This window comes from Petromyzon marinus, chromosome 63, assembly GCF_048934315.1.
Source record: "Petromyzon marinus isolate PM22_M1 ecotype Great Lakes invasive population chromosome 63, UKy_Petmar_22M1.pri1.0, whole genome shotgun sequence".
NCBI lineage: Eukaryota > Metazoa > Chordata > Hyperoartia > Petromyzontiformes > Petromyzontidae > Petromyzon > Petromyzon marinus.
In genome coordinates, this window is record NC_133729.1 from 8371702 (window position 1) to 8390201 (window position 18500).

The 18500-nt window shown below is 51.1% G+C and overlaps 2 protein-coding genes and 2 non-coding genes across 11 annotated transcripts in view; 2 read left to right on the forward strand and 2 right to left on the reverse strand.

Moving 5' to 3' along the window:
- Positions 1-3064: 3064 nt before the first annotated feature.
- Positions 3065-3136, reverse strand: TRNAE-UUC (transfer RNA glutamic acid (anticodon UUC)). The gene has a single exon. It is a non-coding gene; the product is annotated as a tRNA-Glu (tRNA).
- A 127-nt stretch (positions 3137-3263) lies between these two features.
- TRNAE-UUC (transfer RNA glutamic acid (anticodon UUC)) lies at positions 3264-3335 on the forward strand. Its single transcript has one exon. It is a non-coding gene; the product is annotated as a tRNA-Glu (tRNA).
- A 1895-nt stretch (positions 3336-5230) lies between these two features.
- On the reverse strand, positions 5231-15413 carry MTHFSD (methenyltetrahydrofolate synthetase domain containing). 8 transcript variants are annotated; one of them, XM_032977571.2, is made up of 8 exons: positions 14934-15413; positions 13355-13464; positions 11970-12083; positions 9905-10018; positions 8579-8669; positions 7804-7916; positions 7078-7203; positions 5231-6098 (listed from the first exon to the last, which is right to left on the reverse strand). In XM_032977571.2, the coding sequence occupies exons 1-8, from the start codon at positions 14962-14964 to the stop codon at positions 5724-5726; spliced, it is 1074 nt and encodes a 357-aa protein (XP_032833462.2). In that variant the 5' UTR covers positions 14965-15413; the 3' UTR covers positions 5231-5723. The 8 variants fall into 8 exon arrangements, with proteins under 8 accessions (XP_032833462.2, XP_032833460.2, XP_032833463.2 ...); XM_032977569.2 differs by lacking the exons at positions 11970-12083; positions 14934-15413 and adding exons at positions 12199-12312; positions 14710-14918; XM_032977572.2 differs by lacking the exons at positions 11970-12083; positions 14934-15413 and adding exons at positions 12199-12270; positions 14710-14917.
- A 2547-nt stretch (positions 15414-17960) lies between these two features.
- Positions 17961-18500, forward strand: part of RIPOR1 (RHO family interacting cell polarization regulator 1) — an 89985-nt gene continuing 89445 nt past the window's right edge. Inside the window, exon 1 of the mRNA XM_076053963.1 lies at positions 17961-18211. The gene's annotated coding sequence lies outside the window, so the exon portion shown is untranslated. The remainder of the gene's footprint in view (positions 18212-18500) is intronic.

The following is an 18500-nucleotide window of genomic DNA, read 5'->3' on the forward strand; positions in this document are numbered from 1 at the left end:
CGTTCGTGCGAGCTTCTCCAGCGTCTCCCTCGCTCGTGTCCTTCATCCCGAGCCTCGGGCGAGCGCAGGGAGGGGGGGGTCACCAACTGTGCCTCTCATGAGCCGCGTGCGGCGGCGGCGTCGCTTCGCGGACTGCCGCTTCGTCACGTAACGTGTATACGTACACACGTGCATTGTGACGTAGCGTGTATGTACGTACACGTGCATTGTGACGCAGCGTGTATACTTGTGTACGTACACACGTGAATTGTGACGTAGCGTGTATACGTGTGTACGTACACACGTGCATTGTGCTGTCGCGTGTATACGTGTGTACGTACACACGTGCATTGTGACGTAATGTGTATACGTGTGTACGTACACACGTGCATTGTGACGTAATGTGTATACGTATGTACATACACACGTGCATTGTGACGTAATGTGTATACGTGTGTACGTACACACGTGCATTGTGACGTAGCGTGTGTATGTACGTACACATGCATTGTGACGTAACGTGTGTATGTACGCATTCACGTGCATTGTGACGTAACGTGCGTATGTACGTACACATGCATTGTGACGTAACGTGTGTATGTACGCATTCACGTGCATTGTAACGTAATGTGTGTATGTACGCATTCACGTGAATTGTGACGTAACGTGTGTACACGTATGTATGCATTCACGTGCATTGTGACGTAACGTGTGTATGTACGTACACACGTGCATTGTGACGTAACGTGTGTACGCACGTATGTACGTACACACGTGCATTGTGACGTAACGTGTGTACGCACGTATGTACGCATTCGCGTGCATTGTGACGTGGTTTTCCAACCACCGGGCTCCTTAGCGCAACGGTTTAAGTCGCCACGCGCAGCGGAATGAGCCCTGAAATGGGATTGCAGCTCCAGTGAATCAAGGCAGTCGGAGGCAGCCTGCAGAGAAACAATTTACAGGAACACTTCGCACTTTTCGTCTGGTTAGGGACCAGAGCATGGACGAATGTCAAAAAATGGACGAATGTCAAAGCAGAGCCTATTATTTAGCTTGCAGATTTGTTTTGTCCAGCGAAAAACGAACATGCAAATAACTACCGTAACTATATAACACATCGATCTCGACTTAAAGCTTTCGTGACTGCAGGAATTCAAAACTCTATGGGTCTTTCGGTAAAGTCACGTAGAGAGAAAAATAATAAATAAAAAAATCACGTTTCGATCGCAACACGAGCAATCGTCTTCAGGTGAATAAATACAGCAGGCGAACAGCTGAGGCAGGAGAAATATAGCGGGAGAGCTGGGGGCAACCCAAGGGGTAAGTGGGCGGGGCTGGAGATGTAATTTGCATGTGAATGTAAGATCGGAGAGCCTGAGAAACCTCACGACTACGGTGCTGAAGAGGCGGCCATTGTACAACGCCACCTCGTGGGCGCACGAGGTGGCGCCTCTTGACACTTGACATTGACAGAGCCGCTGCAGCTCGAGGCCGTCCCACATTGACATGCTAATCTCTCATCTCCAGCAATGCAATGGCCGCATCTTCAGCACCGTAGTCGTGATGTTTATCAGGCTATCTACATTTACATGCAAATTGCACATTGGCATGCTAATCTCTAGCAATACAACATTCATAACATGTGAATAAACACAAATATAAGAGATGCTCACTGAACGACTTCCGTTCAAAGACTGAACGAAAAGGACGGCGCGTGGCGCGAAGGTCTTGGACGGTTTGGGATGAAATCGGACGAAAGAGGAAAAGCCGCGTGGACGAAATTAGAAATGTGGTTGTAGTTGAGAACGGCCGAAGGAGCGAAGTGGACGAACGTCAAGTGGACGAACGTCGAGTTGTCGCTGCACACCAATGCCGTAATTATATATTGGGGGGTACACACCCCCTCCCCCCCCCATGTTGACTCCATGGCTACGGCCTCGCTGGACACCCTCGTCTTCACCGTCGACTGGACTCTGAAGAGCACCGACGCACCCGGACCCCGAGTTCCATTCCTCGGCCGTGGCTGCGACCATTGGCCAGGAGCGATGTGCGAAACGGTCCCGGTAGCCCGCCCGCTGTTTTTGAACTTCTTTCGCACCGTACGTAGCCAGCCGTGCTAATCGGAGGTGCGGTGTACGTACGCACAGCTGTCAACCCACACGGTTTATCCCGTATTCTTGTGCAGGGAAATTGAGTTCCCAGGTCCATACGGCGTACAGCCGTTTCAATACGGGCAACCAATATAAAACATTTGTCTGTGTCTCTCCCTTGTGATGGGACTTTGTAGGATGAACGTTGAGATGTAGTATAAGGGGCACGGGGTGACCAATGAGGTCTGAGTTGGTCTGTAACAAGGTAAGGGCACTGATAAAGTGTTGACAGCCGTGGGTACGTATGTTGAACTTCTTTAGCACCGTACAAAGCAAACCGCGTCAATCGGAGTTGCGGGGGAATGGCAAAAAACTGACCACAAAAATAAGTTCTCAAGAAATTAGTTTTCAATTTATAAACTCCTCCTGTACCCCCCCCCCCCCCCCCCGTGCTCTTCCCCCATTCACTAATCCGTACTGACCAGCGTGGTGAAGTATGGTCAAGCAACCCCAATGACCCTGCAGGGCATGGGGAGGCCTCCATCCAGCAGTGGCTTGACAATAGGGACTGTACGTTATCAGAATCAGAATATTTATTTAGACTGCAGGAGGAATCCGATGAGCTTATAAAGCTATTTTTCAAAGATTTCCAGTAGGGGCACGGGATAAGAACGTTACAAAATCAATATATAGTTAGTTAGACTTGTATACCACTTATTTTAGATTTAAGATTACTATATGTTGAATGTATGCACCTTCCTGCCAAAGTAAATTCCTTGTCTGTGCGAACTTTCATGGCGAATAAAAAAAACCCTTTCTGATTCTGATATTCTGGTTCAAGATGATGATCGTTACATGGACTGTATACACTGAACAACGATAACACGTTGGGCTGGCGTATGCCACACATTTCCACTTAACACATGTGGCGCAGTAGAATCCATTGGTTTAAAAAAAAATGTTTAAACAAAATTACGGAGTAAAAATAATCATTCCCATACCGGGAATTGAACCCGGGCCGCCTGGGTGAAAACCAGGAATCCTAACCACTAGACCATATAGGAAGCCTGTAGGCTTTGGCTTTGTATGCGTCTCTTGATGCAAGCAGCATGGCGTGGGTAAACACATTAAGCTGCTGGCCCGACCGGTTGTGACATTAAGTATGAAACGCGACGCTTTCGTGAACACAGCTCCCATATGGTCTAGTGGTTAGGATTCCTGGTTTTCACCCAGGCGGCCCGGGTTCAATTCCCGGTATGGGAATGAGTGAATTTTTTTTTCTGATACATGAGTGGTTTATTTTGAGCTTAGAACGCATAAATAGTGTCACGTAAACAGAACATGCCAAATCGTGATTAATTCAGCACACCGGCGTGTTGGAGAGTAAACTCACATTTACAATTCGAGTCCAACATTTACTTTTTAGACGTTTGGTGTTATTCTCTGTGCCAACACAAAGCAACAGTGGAAGGCCCCAGTCCAGCTGTGTTATTCTCTGTGCCAACACAAAGTAGCAGTGGAAAGTCCCAGTCCAGCTGTGTTATTCTCTGTGCCAACACAAAGCAACAGTGGAAGGCCCCAGTCCAGCTGTGTTATTCTCTGTGCCAACACAAAGCAACAGTGGAAAGTCCCAGTCCAGTTGTGTTATTCTCTGTGCCAACACAAAGCAGCAGTGGAAAGTCCCAGTCCAGCTGTGTTATTCTCTGTGCCAACACAAAGCAGCAGTGGAAGGCCCCAGTCCAGCTGTGTTATTCTCTGTGCCAACACAAAGCAACAGTGGAAGGCCCCAGTCCAGCAGTGTTATTCTCTGTGCCAACACAAAGCAACAGTGGAAGGCCCCAGTCCAGCTGGCTGGACGGAAATCGAATACATTTGAATGCTTTTACGATATTTTTTTTATTTTAACAGGTAAGGCCACCCCCACTGAGCTATGTAGCTTTTTTCAGACGCGACCTGGCGACCACAAATGATAGCCCAATGAAGTGGCTTATCATGTGGGAATGTATAGCAGCCATATACTCCACATGCACGTTTCTAAATGTGGAGGGAAAAAACCGGAGGACCCGGAGAAAAATCCACGTGACCACGGGGAGAGAGAGACACGCAAACTCCAAATATACAGCAGCAGCAGGCGTCAGACCCGGGATTGAACCCACGTCCTCCCATGCATACCCGGCGGGGTAGTTAACATCTCGTCACCGCGGCACACTACTGGAGAGGCCTTAAGGAAAAGAAGAGAATGGAGGGAAGCCCTTCGCCCAGCACAAAACAAAATTGGTATTTGCCCGCTTCGCTCAGACTCGCGGAACCGACCTGTGCCACCGCAGCAGATCCGACTGCACCACTTCTCAATGCCCTGCCACAATCTCTCACACTTACCGTTGGGCAGCATTTGATCAACTCATTTCTTCAGAACTGCTTTTTGCGTTTAGTTTGTCCTTCCCCCGAACCTTCAATCAGTACGGTTGGCTACGTTCCGATGACGTACGTGTCCATCAGTTTTTCTTCCGCTTCCATTCCGATGACGTACACGGCACCGAGGCTCCCACAAGGCCACCCGGGAGGGCTGCGCGTGCCACAGTTTGGCGCCAGCTCTGGTAAGAGTGCGGCGGTAACGACGCCGTTAAAACCGACGGTGCCGCTGCTACGCCTCTCTAAATAAAAAGTAACGCCGAGCCGTTCGCACGTTCCGAGGTTCGGCGATGAACGGGGACACGCCACCCACCCGTCACTTGCAGACACCTCGGAACGGGTGAGGGTTAAGAAAGGGCCACGCTTCGCATTTTCACGAAAGGGGCCTAAAATCGGGAGAGTCGGCTTGGCGATTTGCCCCACGAGTGGCACCGGACATGGAGATGTGTTGACAACATCGACATTGTCGACAACATCGAAAAGGATAATTTGGCAATAAAAATCGGAAACCAAAGTTTTATTTCTGTACGAAGGGAACCACGCACAGGCCGGCTTTGAACACACTTCATGTGCTGTACGCAGCACAGTGTTTTTATCTGAATATTTATAATATAGCGTCCCTTGTCAAGCGATTGCCAAAGGCCTCCACGATGGCGTGTCAGTCATCCCGGCAGTGCCGGATTAAGCTAGTGCGGGGTCTGTAGCATATGTTATGAGGAGGACCAGATCAGACATCAACTCGCCACTGACGTTAGCCATATTTTATTACCCAGAATGCTTTACAAGTGCACGGTGTATGTCAGCACACATGCGTGCGTGCGTGATGTTGTAGACAATGACATCGGTTGAGTGTGCAGGGGTGAGATGCATCGTGAGACCATGAGGCACAAGGCCCGCGGGCCACTGGCGGCAGCCCCTGGTGGCCTTTAGTGCGGCCCCTGACGTGCGGCTCTCCCCGACAAGACACAAATAGTGAAAACACCCCCCAGCATCATCATCATCATCATCCACTCATTGCTGATCGCTGCTTTCAGGATCCGGTTAACCAGGGCTTCGCTACAGCCGGATCTTGCCGAGTTAGCGACCCCCTTAAAATATTTCCACGCCCGGCACACCACGTCAAGTATACACCTCCCGCGGTGGGCTGCAGCACGACGAGTCACGGCTCCACCGACTCCAGCCTACCAGCGACCCCGAACATTTTCGGTGAGAAATTAAAGCCCCGAGGGTACCGGAAGGTTACATCCCGTCGCCCCCACCACCACCCAGGCCCCTCGCCGGATCCGGCACGGCGAAACCACTTCCTCCTCCACCAATCGGCTGCCTCGCCCATCCTCCCCCTCCTCTTCCCCAGTGTCTCCCGCCCCCCCCACGCCGCCCCCTTGCCGAAACGGAACCGCCCCGGCGCACGCGGGTCGCTGCCGCCGTCCCGGCGGGGCCGACGCCGACGGTTTCTCGGTGGAGAGAAGCGGAAGGATCGCCCGGAGTTCCGGCAGAGGCTGCGGCGCGGTCAAGGCTGGGAGCGTCCTTCAGCGACACGTCCCGGCCCAGTCTCTCTTCCCGGGCCCGCAGAGTGTTCAGGATGGGGATCCGGGTCAGAAGCTCGCGGTCGATCTACATCAACATTGAGAGGATCGACACAAGCCACGGTGGCTAGGAGATGTTGACTACCTCGTCCGGTACGCAGGGGGTCTGTGTCTCTCTCTCATCATCATCACGGTGGCTAGGAGATGTTGACTACCTCGTCCGGTACGCAGGAGGTCTGTGTCGCTCTCTCATCATCATCACGGTGGCTAGGAGATGCCGACTACCTCGTCCGGTACGCAGGAGGTCTGTGTCTCTCATCATCATCACGGTGGCTAGGAGATGTTGACTACCTCGTCCGGTACACAGGAGGTCTGTGTCTCTCTCTCATCATCATCACGGTGGCTAGGAGATGTTGACTACCTCGTCCGGTACGCAGGAGGTCTGTGTCTCTCTCTCATCATCATCACGGTGGCTAGATGTTGACTACCTCGTCCGGTACGCAGGGGGTCTGTGTCGCTCTCTCATCATCATCACGGTGGCTAGGAGATGCCGACTACCTCGTCCGGTACGCAGGAGGTCTGTGTCTCTCATCATCATCACGGTGGCTAGGAGATGTTGACTACCTCGTCCGGTACACAGGAGGTCTGTGTCTCTCTCTCATCATCATCACGGTGGCTAGGAGATGTTGACTACCTCGTCCGGTACGCAGGGGGTCTGTGTCTCTCTCTCATCATCATCACGGTGGCTAGGAGATGTTGACTACCTCGTCCGGTACGCAGGGGGTCGTGCGTTCGATCTCGACCCTGACACCTGCTGCTGCTGTATATTTGGAGTGTGCGTCTCTCTCTCTCTCCCCGTGGTCGCCTGGATACCAAGCGAGGTAGTCAACATCTCCTAGCCACCGTGATGATGATGATGATGAGAGAGAGACGCAGGCTCCAAATATACAGCAGCAGACGTCAGGGTCGGGATGGAATCCACGACCTCCCGCATACCAGGCGAGGTAGTCAACATCTCGCCACCCCTAAACCACATCGACACAAATAGAAAAAGGTCGCCGGCTGACCTTGGACCAGATGATTGCACGAGGCTTGGGCGTGCTGCAGTTGGTTCTGATGACGCGCGTCGGGGTGAGGATGTAGTCAACCTTCAGGTCGTGAGTTTCCACCAGCTCCTCCGGGATGTCCACCACCTGCGTCACCGCCGGTGACGGGAATGTTACCCCCGCCACCCCCGGGATTATTCCGATCGTGCGCCACGCCACGAGATGGAATTCTGTGGCCCTTACGTGCGACCGAGAATGGTCGGCAGAACTACTTCCGAGGTTGCTTCAAGTTGCACTGCTAGAGGGGGTGCAACTTCACTACCTGCCCTGCTGCAGAGTAATATTCATCGCACGACCGCTCAACAGACTTTCGTTCCCGGAGATGGGATTTACCCCGTGTGCTGATCGCAAACAGAACTGGCCCCCGAAATGTCTGTTTTGACTACAAGGGGGATCTTTGCCTCGTTTGTGCATCTTGTTGTCTATACGTTGAACTGCTTTCGCACTCTACGAAGCCAATCATGCTCATGGCAGGTGCGGTGTTGCGTCTATGGGCAGTGTTAGTCTACGTGCAGTATGCGCGTTGAACTTCTTTCGCACCGTACGCAGCCAACTGTGCCAATCGGAGGTGCGGGGGGGGAAAGGACAACGCCAAAATCAAACGAGTTCACAATTTAGATTTAAAAGTGCACAGCTCCAGTGGCTACCCAAGATGTACACGTGTGCGTGTGCGTGTGCGCGTAGGACCTGGCAGTCGTGAACGCAGGTCACCACCACCGTGGCGTCATCCACAGCGCCCGTGCACGCCATCATGGCGAACTCCATGTCCGCAAAGCCCTCGCCCTTCCCGATCCGCCATCCTGCGGGCACGCGAGGCGGACCGGAACCGATTGCCCTTCGCGTATTCTCCAGACTCGGTGGGATTCGCAGTCGATTTTAGATTCTAGATTCACACAGCCGTATGGGGTCGTCTCCCTGGCGGCTGATTGGCCGCCCGTGGAAGTGATGACGTCACCCCTAGCAACCGCTGCGTTGCCGACCCAGGAGGACACCCGCATCTCCCTTGACGTTCTCTCCGTTTTCTCTCTCTCGCGTCATTTCGGATCTTGCTAAAATCACAGCCTGCCACATTTTACGGGGAACTTCTGTACTTGGGGATGGGGGGGCACACGAACAGAAGGAGACCACGAGGTCTACGGTTGCTAGGGGCGACGTCATCACTCCGACGGTGGCCAATCGGCTGCCGATCGGCTGCCGGGGAAGACGACCCCGTACGGCTGTGTGAATCTAGGATCGACCGCGGATCCACGGAGTCTGCAGAATACGTGAAGGCGAATCGGACCGCGGGCTGACCAGCCGTGACTCCAGATCCGTGACAACCGCCGCTGACTTCCCCGCTCGGTGGCGCTCATTTTTATCGACGCCGGAGAGGAGACGGTCCGAGAATCGACCGCCAAACCAGGATATGAACCAATGGACGCAGGCTGCTGCGGGGCGCACGAGTTACGAGCCCAGCTCCTACCTCTCTCAGACACGGCCACGGAGCCGACCACCACGAGGTCCACGTGCACGCCGGCGTCCAGCCCGAGCGGCACGCTGAACTCGCGCACGCCCTGCGAGGGGTCGCAGGTGGGAGCGGGGGTCAAAGGGTCAGGGGTCAGGGCACCGTGGAAGGAGAGGAGAGGCGTCCTCGTGCAAACCGCCGCCACGCAAACTCCGGTGGTCATCCTCCCAGCAGCGGCGGCGGCTTTTGGGCTCGGCCGTCGAACAAAGACGGTGGTCGCCGCATCATCGCGCGGCGCTCTCAGATGCGCTTCTGCGGCCGTCTGGAAGGCGCTCTTACTTCCGATATTAAGGAAGCCACCGGAGCTATGCACTTTTAAATCATCGTTGAGATTGACAAATGCAGTTCTTCAGAACTGCTTTTTTGTGTTTAGTTTGTCGTCCTTCCCTCCCACCTCCGATTGGCATGGCTGGCTACGTACGGTGCGAAAGACGTTCAAACGTACACGCAGTAGGCCTCGATGTTTCGATCCGTCGATTTAAAATCCATCCGCTCTCGGCGTCGTGCGACGGGGCGAACGGCCCACTGACGACCTCGCAGAGCAGTGCGACCCTTCGGCCCGCAGAAGCGAATATCACCGACCTAGCTACCGCTGAGGCCCCTTTCTTCAAGTAACATTTATTATTTTACACGCCGGAGGGCACGCCTTCCCACAAACTGTGCAGTGACATTTCGCACGATCGTCAGGCAAACATTGTTTTAATTCTCAAAGCTGGGATTTTTTTCGCCAAATCAAGTGCAAAATAAAATTGGGCTGAGACCAAAAACTCACTGCTCTCGAGAACCAGGTTTCATCACGACCTCGTCGATGTGAGCCTATGAATGTGCATGCAAATGTATGAGTCTCTATGTGAACCTACGGGTCTATATGCGAGTCACTGGTTCTCTATATAAATCTATTGGTCTCTGTGGGAGTTTTTCGTGACCAGGCTGAGACCATTAACTCACTACACTTGTGGATTCGGTTTAATGCACGCACGTGTGTTGAACTTCTTTCGCACCGTACATAGCCAGCCGTTCTAATCGGAGGTCAGGGGACGGCTAAAAACACTGAGATTGGAAACCGGATGTCCAACGGCGCTGGCTCAGCGTCTGTGACCTCCGAGCCGTCTGGCTACCTCGGCACAAGAGGGGCATTTTTTTAACCCCTGGATGCCTGCGGCATTGCCGGTGCAGTGGATGTGCCTGCCGCTGCTGCCTGCTGCCGTTGCCTGCCGTTGCCTGCCGCTGTTGCCTGCTGCTGTTGCTGCCTGATTGGTCAGTGCGCAAGCGCCGGCTCCGTGCCTGCGAGGTGGCACACCGGTGCAGGTCGGCCTTGGAGGCACCGGCGGGCGGAACAATCCGGTTGAACAGCCCGGATCGGAGTCTCGGCGTGGGAACCAGCAGGGTCTTCCGTGCCTGGGGAGAGGGGGGGAAGAAAGCAGAACGAGTGTTGAGTTTATTTTTGTTTAAAAAAAAAAAACATTTTATTTTAAGGCCAACTGAGCTACGTATTACTTTTTCAGAAGTGACCTGGCCGCAAATGACAGCTCAACCAAGTGGCTTATCATATTGACATTTATAGCAGCCAAATACTCTAAACGCATGTTTTCTAAATGTGGAGGGAAAAACCGGAGGACCCGGAGAAAAATCCACGTGACCAAAGGGGTGAGTGAACATGCAAACTCCAAATATACACCAGCAGGCGTCAGGGTTGGGATCAAGCCCACAACTTCCTGTATACCAGGCGAGGTAGTTTAACATCTCCTAGCCACAGTGACGCCAATTCTTGTTACGGGGATAGTGGTGGTTCCGTGTGGCCGCTAGGCCCCGGCTATTTTACACGGGAGATCTGGGGTGCTGCGTGAGCCCAGCAGCAGCAGCGGCAACAACAACAACAAAGCCAAAAACATCGAAAGTGCAGGGTCCTTGAGGAGCGTTGCACGAAAAAATCAACAAGGTATTTACCGGTTCGTAAGTAGAACACGCACACACGAACGGAAACAAAAATTGTGTAAATATTGTAAGGAAGCAAGAGGAGGTGCTAGGAGAAAAGGTTTGGTACAGGTGAAAGAGTAAGCGATATAATTTTTTTGTCTCATGGGGAAGTAAACAGGAAGTCTAAACATTTGGGAGGAAGAGGCCCCAGTAGAAATGTAGGCACAGGTGCAAGCGAGCTCCGTGTTTTTGGGGCTATTTGGAACACAAAGAGGGGGAGTGAAGGGAGGGAACCGCGCTGGAGATGAGCGGCAAGAGCATTCCAGACACTTGGGAGCAGCAAGGCGGAAAGGCTTTCACCAAACGAGGGTTTAGCAAATGGGATTTTTTAAAATCGGAAAAAGGAGGCAATGACGGATGAACAAAGTCAGGCAGAATGGACAGATCGATAATCTGTCCTTCACTTCAAGTCATCAAGCCAAATCTGCGACTGCCTTTTTCCCTAAACCCTTCCACAGAGCTTCCTTCAACGAGATTTAATCGCTGAGAATTCGCCCAAACCACATCTTTTGCCTTTTCCTGGATAGTTTTGCGTCGATTCGAATGCCCAATCAGTGCAGCTACGTCCCTTGCAGTTCCCGTGTAAATACTGTCCGTCGGCCGTTCGGATGTGGTAGGCCTCATGCGGCCGTTGGCCCATGCGAGTTGAAGTCACGTGAATTGAAGTGGCGTTAAGATGTTAAAACACCAAACAGAAACGTTTTGCGAGGAATCCTGTCTGCATTAACCGCACACGGTACTTGTGGTGAACATGCAAACATGCTCTGGTAGTCTGTGATGATGCATTGTCTTTGAAACTGATTGGTCCACACCAGAGACAGCTTTCTTTAGAGCCTAGTCTCAAACCGGTGTTAGACCAGAGGACGCACAAAAGGCGAACAACACAAAGGCAACGCCACTCTCAGGGCAATTTATACTGACACAAAAGGTCCCATTTGTCAACTCAAACTATGTTTTACTTTGCCAGTTAAGGCCCCACTGAGCTGTGTAGCTCTTTTGCAGAAGCGACCCTGGCCATCGTAAATGGTCGCGCAACGAAGTGGCCTCATCATCACGTGGAGATTTATAGCAGCCAAATACACTCGAAGCACACAAACTCCAAATATACAGCAGCAGCAGTAGCAGGCGTCAGGGTCGCGATCGAACCCATGACCTCCTGCATACCAGGCGAGGTAGTCAACATCTCCTAGCCACCGTGATGATGAGAGAGAGAGAGAGACACAAAGTCCAAATATACAGCAGCAGGCGTCAGGGTCGCGATCGAACCCACGACCTCCTGCATACCAGGCGAGGTATTCGACATCTCCTAGCCACTGCGGCGGCGCCCCCTCTATACCGAGCTGTCCACCCCGGATGTGGATCGCCGTGTTACCTCCAGGGCGGCGAGTCGGACGCCCTCTAGCGGTTTATCGGGGTCCACCTTAACGGCGCTGGTCGCTGCGAAAGCCGCGAGGTCTCTGATCCTCCCCGCGGCGCGATACGAACCCTGCGCCGTCGGAGGGGTAGTGGGGGGGCGGTCGGCGAGGTGGGTGGAGGGGTGGGTGGTTAGTGGGGGGGGGGGGACGACGGCACGAGACGCGAGAGACGTTCTTCGCACTCACTTCCAGGGCGAGGTAGCGAGCGCCCTCCTGCGGTTTGTCCGGGTTCACCTTCACGATCGTCGCGGCAGAAAACTGTGGGAGGAGGCCGAGACGCGCCGAGGCGCCGGTCGACCCCTGACACGGGAGGTCACCGGCTGGTCGGTCGGCGCGGCCGTCGTCGTTGGCTCGTTTGAGCCAGGGAGAGGTCGCGGCCAGAGAGTTCGACGTCGAGTTCACAACGGGGTATTGGCGGGTCGCGACGTCATCACGTGGCGTGTCCACGGAGGTGTCGTGAATGCGATCGGAATGTTTGTTTATCCTGGAGGAATCCGATGAGCTACGAAGCTCTTTTTTCACGGAAGTCCAGTAAGGGGCACGGCGTCAGAACGTTACAACACCAAACGATGCAAAAAATGTTTGTATATGAATGGTCAGCAAATCACTACAAATAAATACGTAGAATTTATGTTATTTTATACCTACGTGACTTTACCGAAAGAAGCAAAGAGTATAGGATTGATAAAGTATATCAGTTCAAATGTTATAAGTTCACCAATTCCCAAGCTTGGGCAAGGCAGCAAAACAACAGGCGGTTATTAACTTTAGAGTGAAACATTCCATATGTGTGTGTGTTGAACTTCTTTCGCACCGTACATAGTCAACCTTGCTAATCGGAGGTTCAGTATTGAGTCTATGGGTAGTGTTAATCTATGGGTAGTGTTAGTCTATGGGTAGTGTTAATGTATGGGCAGTGTTAGTCTATGGGTAGTGTTGAGTCTATGGGTAGTCTCCTCTGGTCTAACACCGTTTGAGACGAGGTTCAAAAGAAAGCTGTCTCTGGTGTGGACCAATCAGTTTCAAAGACAATGCCACATACATTATCAGAGTACGTTTTTAGTTTGCATTCTGACCACAAGTATTGTGGTTAATGCAGTAACATGATACCTTGTAAAAGGTTTCAGTTTGGTGTTTTAACATCTTAACACAACTGTTTTGTTGGCAGAAAAAAGTGGAAAACCTCTTCTCATATTTTAGCACTGCCAAAGGAGGTCTCATGATGTATATATTGACCTATTTATTGACCTATTCTTTAAACCGCTGCTTCCACGGGGACTCCCAATTCCTGGGGGGCCAGGGCAGAGTTGCTGCCGGGTGCGGAGCTGAGCGGGCGACGCACCTTGAAGTTTGGAATCCTGTGGTGCACGGGCCTTGGGAAGTTCGCCAAGTCGTGAAGCTCCATGTAGTCCCACACCGTCTGGCGGATGTCCCACTTGGAGGTCCCCAATTCTCGGCACGTGGAGGAGGGTCGACGGTGGGTGAGCGTTCAGAAACGTACAGGCGACACAACTCAATTTAGATCTCTACACTCCTCTCTCTAGCTGTTGGCGAAACGTCGCCTATTTTTACTTTTCCCATTTTAGGATCATAAACTTTATTTCTTCATTTTACCGGTTAAGCGCCCACTGAGCAACTATTTGCAGCTCTTGGTGGGAAGCGGCCTGGCCACGAACGATTGCTCAACGAAGTGCCGGCATTGTCGTCATGTGGCAATGTATCGACGCTAAATACTAAAAGCGTGACGTCGATTCTAAAAGTGGAGGGAGAAAAAACGGAGGACACGGAGAAAAATCACGGGCAGAGAGACACGCCGACTCCAAATATACAGCAGCAGCAGGCGTCAGAGTGGGGATTGAACCCACGACCTCCTGCATACCAGGCGAGGTAGTCAACATCTCTCCACTCCATCTCTCTATCGCCGAAACGTCGTCTATTTTACTATCAATTTTAATTACACACACACATAAGGTGCACACAGTGTGTCACTGGTGAACGTACTTAGCAGCAGCAGCATCATCAGGTCACTAAGTGAGATTAGCCGCCGAACGCCACTGCATGCTGCAGGGGGGGACGTGTTCACCAATCATCAGGCGCATGCGGCGTGCCAACCGCGTCATATTCGTGCCGTGTCGGTAAAGTTGCACACACATACCGAATCGTATTGACGCACCCTCACACAAGCACCGGATTATGAGACGCGCCCTCGCGCGCATGCACCGGATTATAAGACGCACCCTCGCGCATGCACCGGATTATAAGACGCACCTCGCGCACCGGATTATAAGACGCACCCTCGCGCGTGCACCGGATTACAAGATGCATGCACCGGATTATAAGACGCACCCTCGCGCATGCACCGGATTATAAGACGCATGCACCGGATTATAAGACGCACCCTCGCACGCGCACCGGATTATAAGACGCATCCTCGCTCATGGACCGGATTATAAGACGCATGCACCGGATTATAAGACGCATGCACCGGATTATAAGACGCACCCACAAAATGACAGCGGGTGAAAAGTGCGCCTTATAATCCGGCACTTTTTGTTGTTGTTGTCGTCGTCGTTGTTGCTGCGAAACTTTTTTTCCCCAACGATCACCGCCGAACGCCGGCACCATTGCCTATCCACTGCTGGATGAAGGAGACGAACCGGACGCGCACAGAGAACACTCCTCCGCGTGAGACTTTACCGGTGGCAACGGCGACTCCGCGCCGACGATCGTCCCTAGAATTCATAGCAGCGACGACGGGCGAACGTTCAAATAAAGCTGGTACGAGACGATCACAAATCGCACTCAAAAGTTGCGTAAATTGTAACACTTCAGCAGGCGTGGATGGATGCGCATTGGTTTAGATTCCTCAGTGGCCGCGCGCCGATTACTGAATCGATTCGCGGTGGATGTGGATTATATACTTGGAGGGGTGAGTGGTGAGGAGGACTTCATCCAGCAGTGGATTGACCGTGACCCGATGACGACGAGGGCGTAGAAGCTACGGCGGAGCGAGTTCCGCAGGATCCACAGCGAACGCGTGTCGCCGAGACGGGAATCGATTAATGGGAATAATTTAATCACCTACATTTCGATTCACGTATTTAACATTAAAAATCGATTTGGGTGTTGAAATATTGAATCGATTCACCCCGCTGTTCTATTTATAACTCACGCGCGTGGCTACTACGGTGGCTGATGCAGATCAAAGTGCTCAATTTTTAAATGTTAATAAATAAGATTTACACAATCTCCAATTAACCTCGTTGCCTTTAAAGGAAAAAAAACATATAGTAATACTAGTTCATAAAGGGCTGTCTTCGCCAGGCAAAAGTTTTAAAGAAATATTATAATTAACCTGATATGATTTTTTGTTACAATTGGTATCAACGTTGAAGGCCACTTCACGACCATCGCTATATTTTTTTATTTTTTTTCCGTAAAAAACACCACAATAATTGTTGACGATTTAATTCAACTTCTTCTTACATTTAAAAACGAAACCATCGGAAACCCCTCAATTTAAAAAAAAATCCAATCTCTTTTTTTCTTTATTAAAAATAACATAAATGAATGAGCTTAATAGTCTATGAGGGCAAGCTCTGCTATATTTGCCGTTTTCGAATTATTCAGATGTCAACATCATCAAATGCGGATTTGTTTTCGTGCAAAACCGCTTGAATCCGTAACATCTCAAAAACAATGAAAGACAGAACAATGGTTCTCGCTTTAACTGTAATTGGTGTTTAAGGCTTTGTCAAACGGGGAAAAAAACCCGCAACAATAAATTTTGAAGGGTTTCTGAATAACACGACGCACAAACATGTGACTGGTAGGAACCTCCTGGTTACTACACCACCACCAGCAGCCCACACGGGATTATTGTGTCCGTCCGTCCGTCGTGCATCCAAAAATGGGAGGGGTGGGGCTGGGTAGGGAGGGGCTGGGTGGGGAGGGGCTGGGTGGGGAGGGGCTGGGTGGGGAGGGTGGGGAGGGGAGGGTGGGGAGGGGCTGGGTGGGGAGGGGCTGGGTGGGAGTGGGGAGGGAGGGGCTGAGTGGGGAGGGGAGGGTGGGGAGGGGCTGGGTGGGGAGGGGCTGGGTGGGGAGGGAGGGGCTAGGTGGGGAGGGGCTGGGTGGGGAGGGAGGGGCTTGGTGGGGAGGGGCTGGTTAGGGAGGGTCGGGAGGGGCTGGGTTGGGAGGGTGGGGCTGGGTGGGGAGGGGCTGGGTGGGGGGTGGGAGGGGTGGGGCTGGGTGGGGCTGGGTGGGGAGGGGCTGGGTGGGGCTGGGTGGGGAGGGGCTGGTCACCCCGTGGTGCCCTTATAAAACTCAACGTGTAACCTACTCACGCCGACTTGTGCCCGCCCTCACAATCGGGAATATTTGTGGAATACACCACGTGCTGCCGCCGTTGACCCTGGCCGATTTTTAACCCCCCCTCCCCCCTCGTCACACGGCGTCACAAAAAGTCAGACCCCCCTCAAATATGACGTCACAAAGCTCTGCCCCCCCCCAAGCCATATTTCCATTTTGAAAATAAAACATGCTTCAAATCGCTTTAAACTATTCTCATTGTCACTCTGATGTTGTAGGAGAAAACATGTATTAAAAAGGCGTTGGAAATCTGAAATTTAGCATAAAATTCACTTGAAAATATTCAACGTCTAACTAAAACTGTAGATGTTCAGAATATTATATTGAAATTATATTACAATGATACAATATTAAAAGTAATTATAACTATAATAAAAATATTGATTTAAAGCTTTCGTGACTGCAGGGATTCATAATCTTAGTTCTTTCGGTAAAGTCACGTAGATGGGAAACAATAAAATAATAAAAATCTAAAACAATAAAATTATCACGACGTTTCGACTGCAACACAAGCAATCATCATCAGGTGTGAAAACCTGATGTACTTGGTGGTTTTCACACCTGATGATGATTGCTTGTGTTGCAGTCTAAACGTCGTGATAATTTTATTGTTTTATATTTTTATTATATTATTGTTTCCCTTCTACGTGACTATACCGAAAGAACCAATATATAAAAAAAACTTTAAACTTTGTAGTAGAACGAAGCAAAATGGAGAGTACAATTATAACAATCACATATTTATTCCACAGAATGAAAAGCCCTGGTTGGAATCATTAAAATCAAAATGTTTAATAACAATCATAATTTTTTTACAAAGTTTATGCTTATCCATTCTCCCATGGAGAAGCAAAATGCTCCTTCATGTAATAGTGACCTCAGTAAATTTAATTAATAATGAAAATTAATCAAAATGAGTGTTGTTATAACAATTCTATTCTTTATATTTATTTAAAGTTGCGCATTTTGATGTGACGTCACATTTCTCAACCCCCCCTCCCCCTCTCGTCATACAGCGTCACAAATTGATCCCCCCTATAGGTGTGTGACGTCATTTATGGCGTCCCACTATTGGGAGGGAGAATCTTATAATCAGGAGATTGCAGCCCGTCATTGCAATGGCTATTTATGAGAGCTGTAGAATACAATTAGCAAATAGCTCCGACAATCGCAGCGAAACTCCTGGAACCTGGCCTCTCCGACTCCAGCACCTGAGTTGTTGCTCTGCATCAATGCAGAGCCGCACGAAAGAAGACCAAAGAGAGCCATGGCCAGAGCGATAGTCACTTCGTAGTCACGTTATTATCGAGGCGTACGCTGTAGCCACATGTACAGGGCACACACATCTGCCTGAACTCATGGGCAAATCTCAATGGGCTTGTGGGCTGTACCATTACACCCATGGGGGGAATCCCTTGACCCGATGGTAACGCTATCAACTCGACATGTGTAATCCCCCCCCCCGCCAACCCGGTCCGTGTCAAGCCGAATGATCTCTCCCCCCCCCGTGTTTATCCCGTAATGGTACAGTCCCTTTCCGCTGTATCCCTCCCCCCATCCCTCTGTGAGAGTGATGTGGGGAGGAATCGATTCCGGGCCGGTTGGCACACGATTCCTAGAAATCGGCTACACTGCAGAAATTTAGCAATCAGTGAGTGCATTTCAACATCATGATCGTCGTCGTCAGCCGTGATCGATCCACTGCAGGCAGCCCACATCTCTCACGATCCTTGCGATGCAACCAATCCAGCGCGTGCACGTGAACTGATTTTCGTTGCTCCATCTTCCCCTGGCTGCGAAGTTCCATCTCCCCGCACCTCCGATTGGCACGGTAGGCTACGTACGGTGCGAAAGAAGTTCAACACACACACTGCACATAGACTCAACACTGCACATAGACTAACACTGCACATAGACTAACACTGCACATAGACTAACACTGCACATAGACTAACACTGCACATAGACTAACACTACCCATAGACTAACACTGCACATAGACTAACACTGCACATAGACTGACACTGCACATAGACTGACACTGCCCATAGACTAACACTACACATAGACTCAACACTGCCCATAGACTAACACTACACATAGACTCAACACTACCCATA

Bases quoted from the DNA above. Each gene is read 5' to 3' on its own strand.
- MTHFSD (XM_032977569.2), bottom strand. From the start codon at position 14,755: ATGAATTCTAGGGACGATCGTCGGCGCGGAGTCGCCGTTGCCACCG. The intron at 10,019-12,198 runs GTGAGTGCGAAG...CCCTCTCCCCAG, and splicing joins CTCGCTACCTCGCCCTGGAA to GCACGGAAGACCCTGCTGGT. The intron at 6,099-7,077 runs GTCAGCCGGCGA...ATGTTGATGTAG, and splicing joins GTGCAATCATCTGGTCCAAG to ATCGACCGCGAGCTTCTGAC.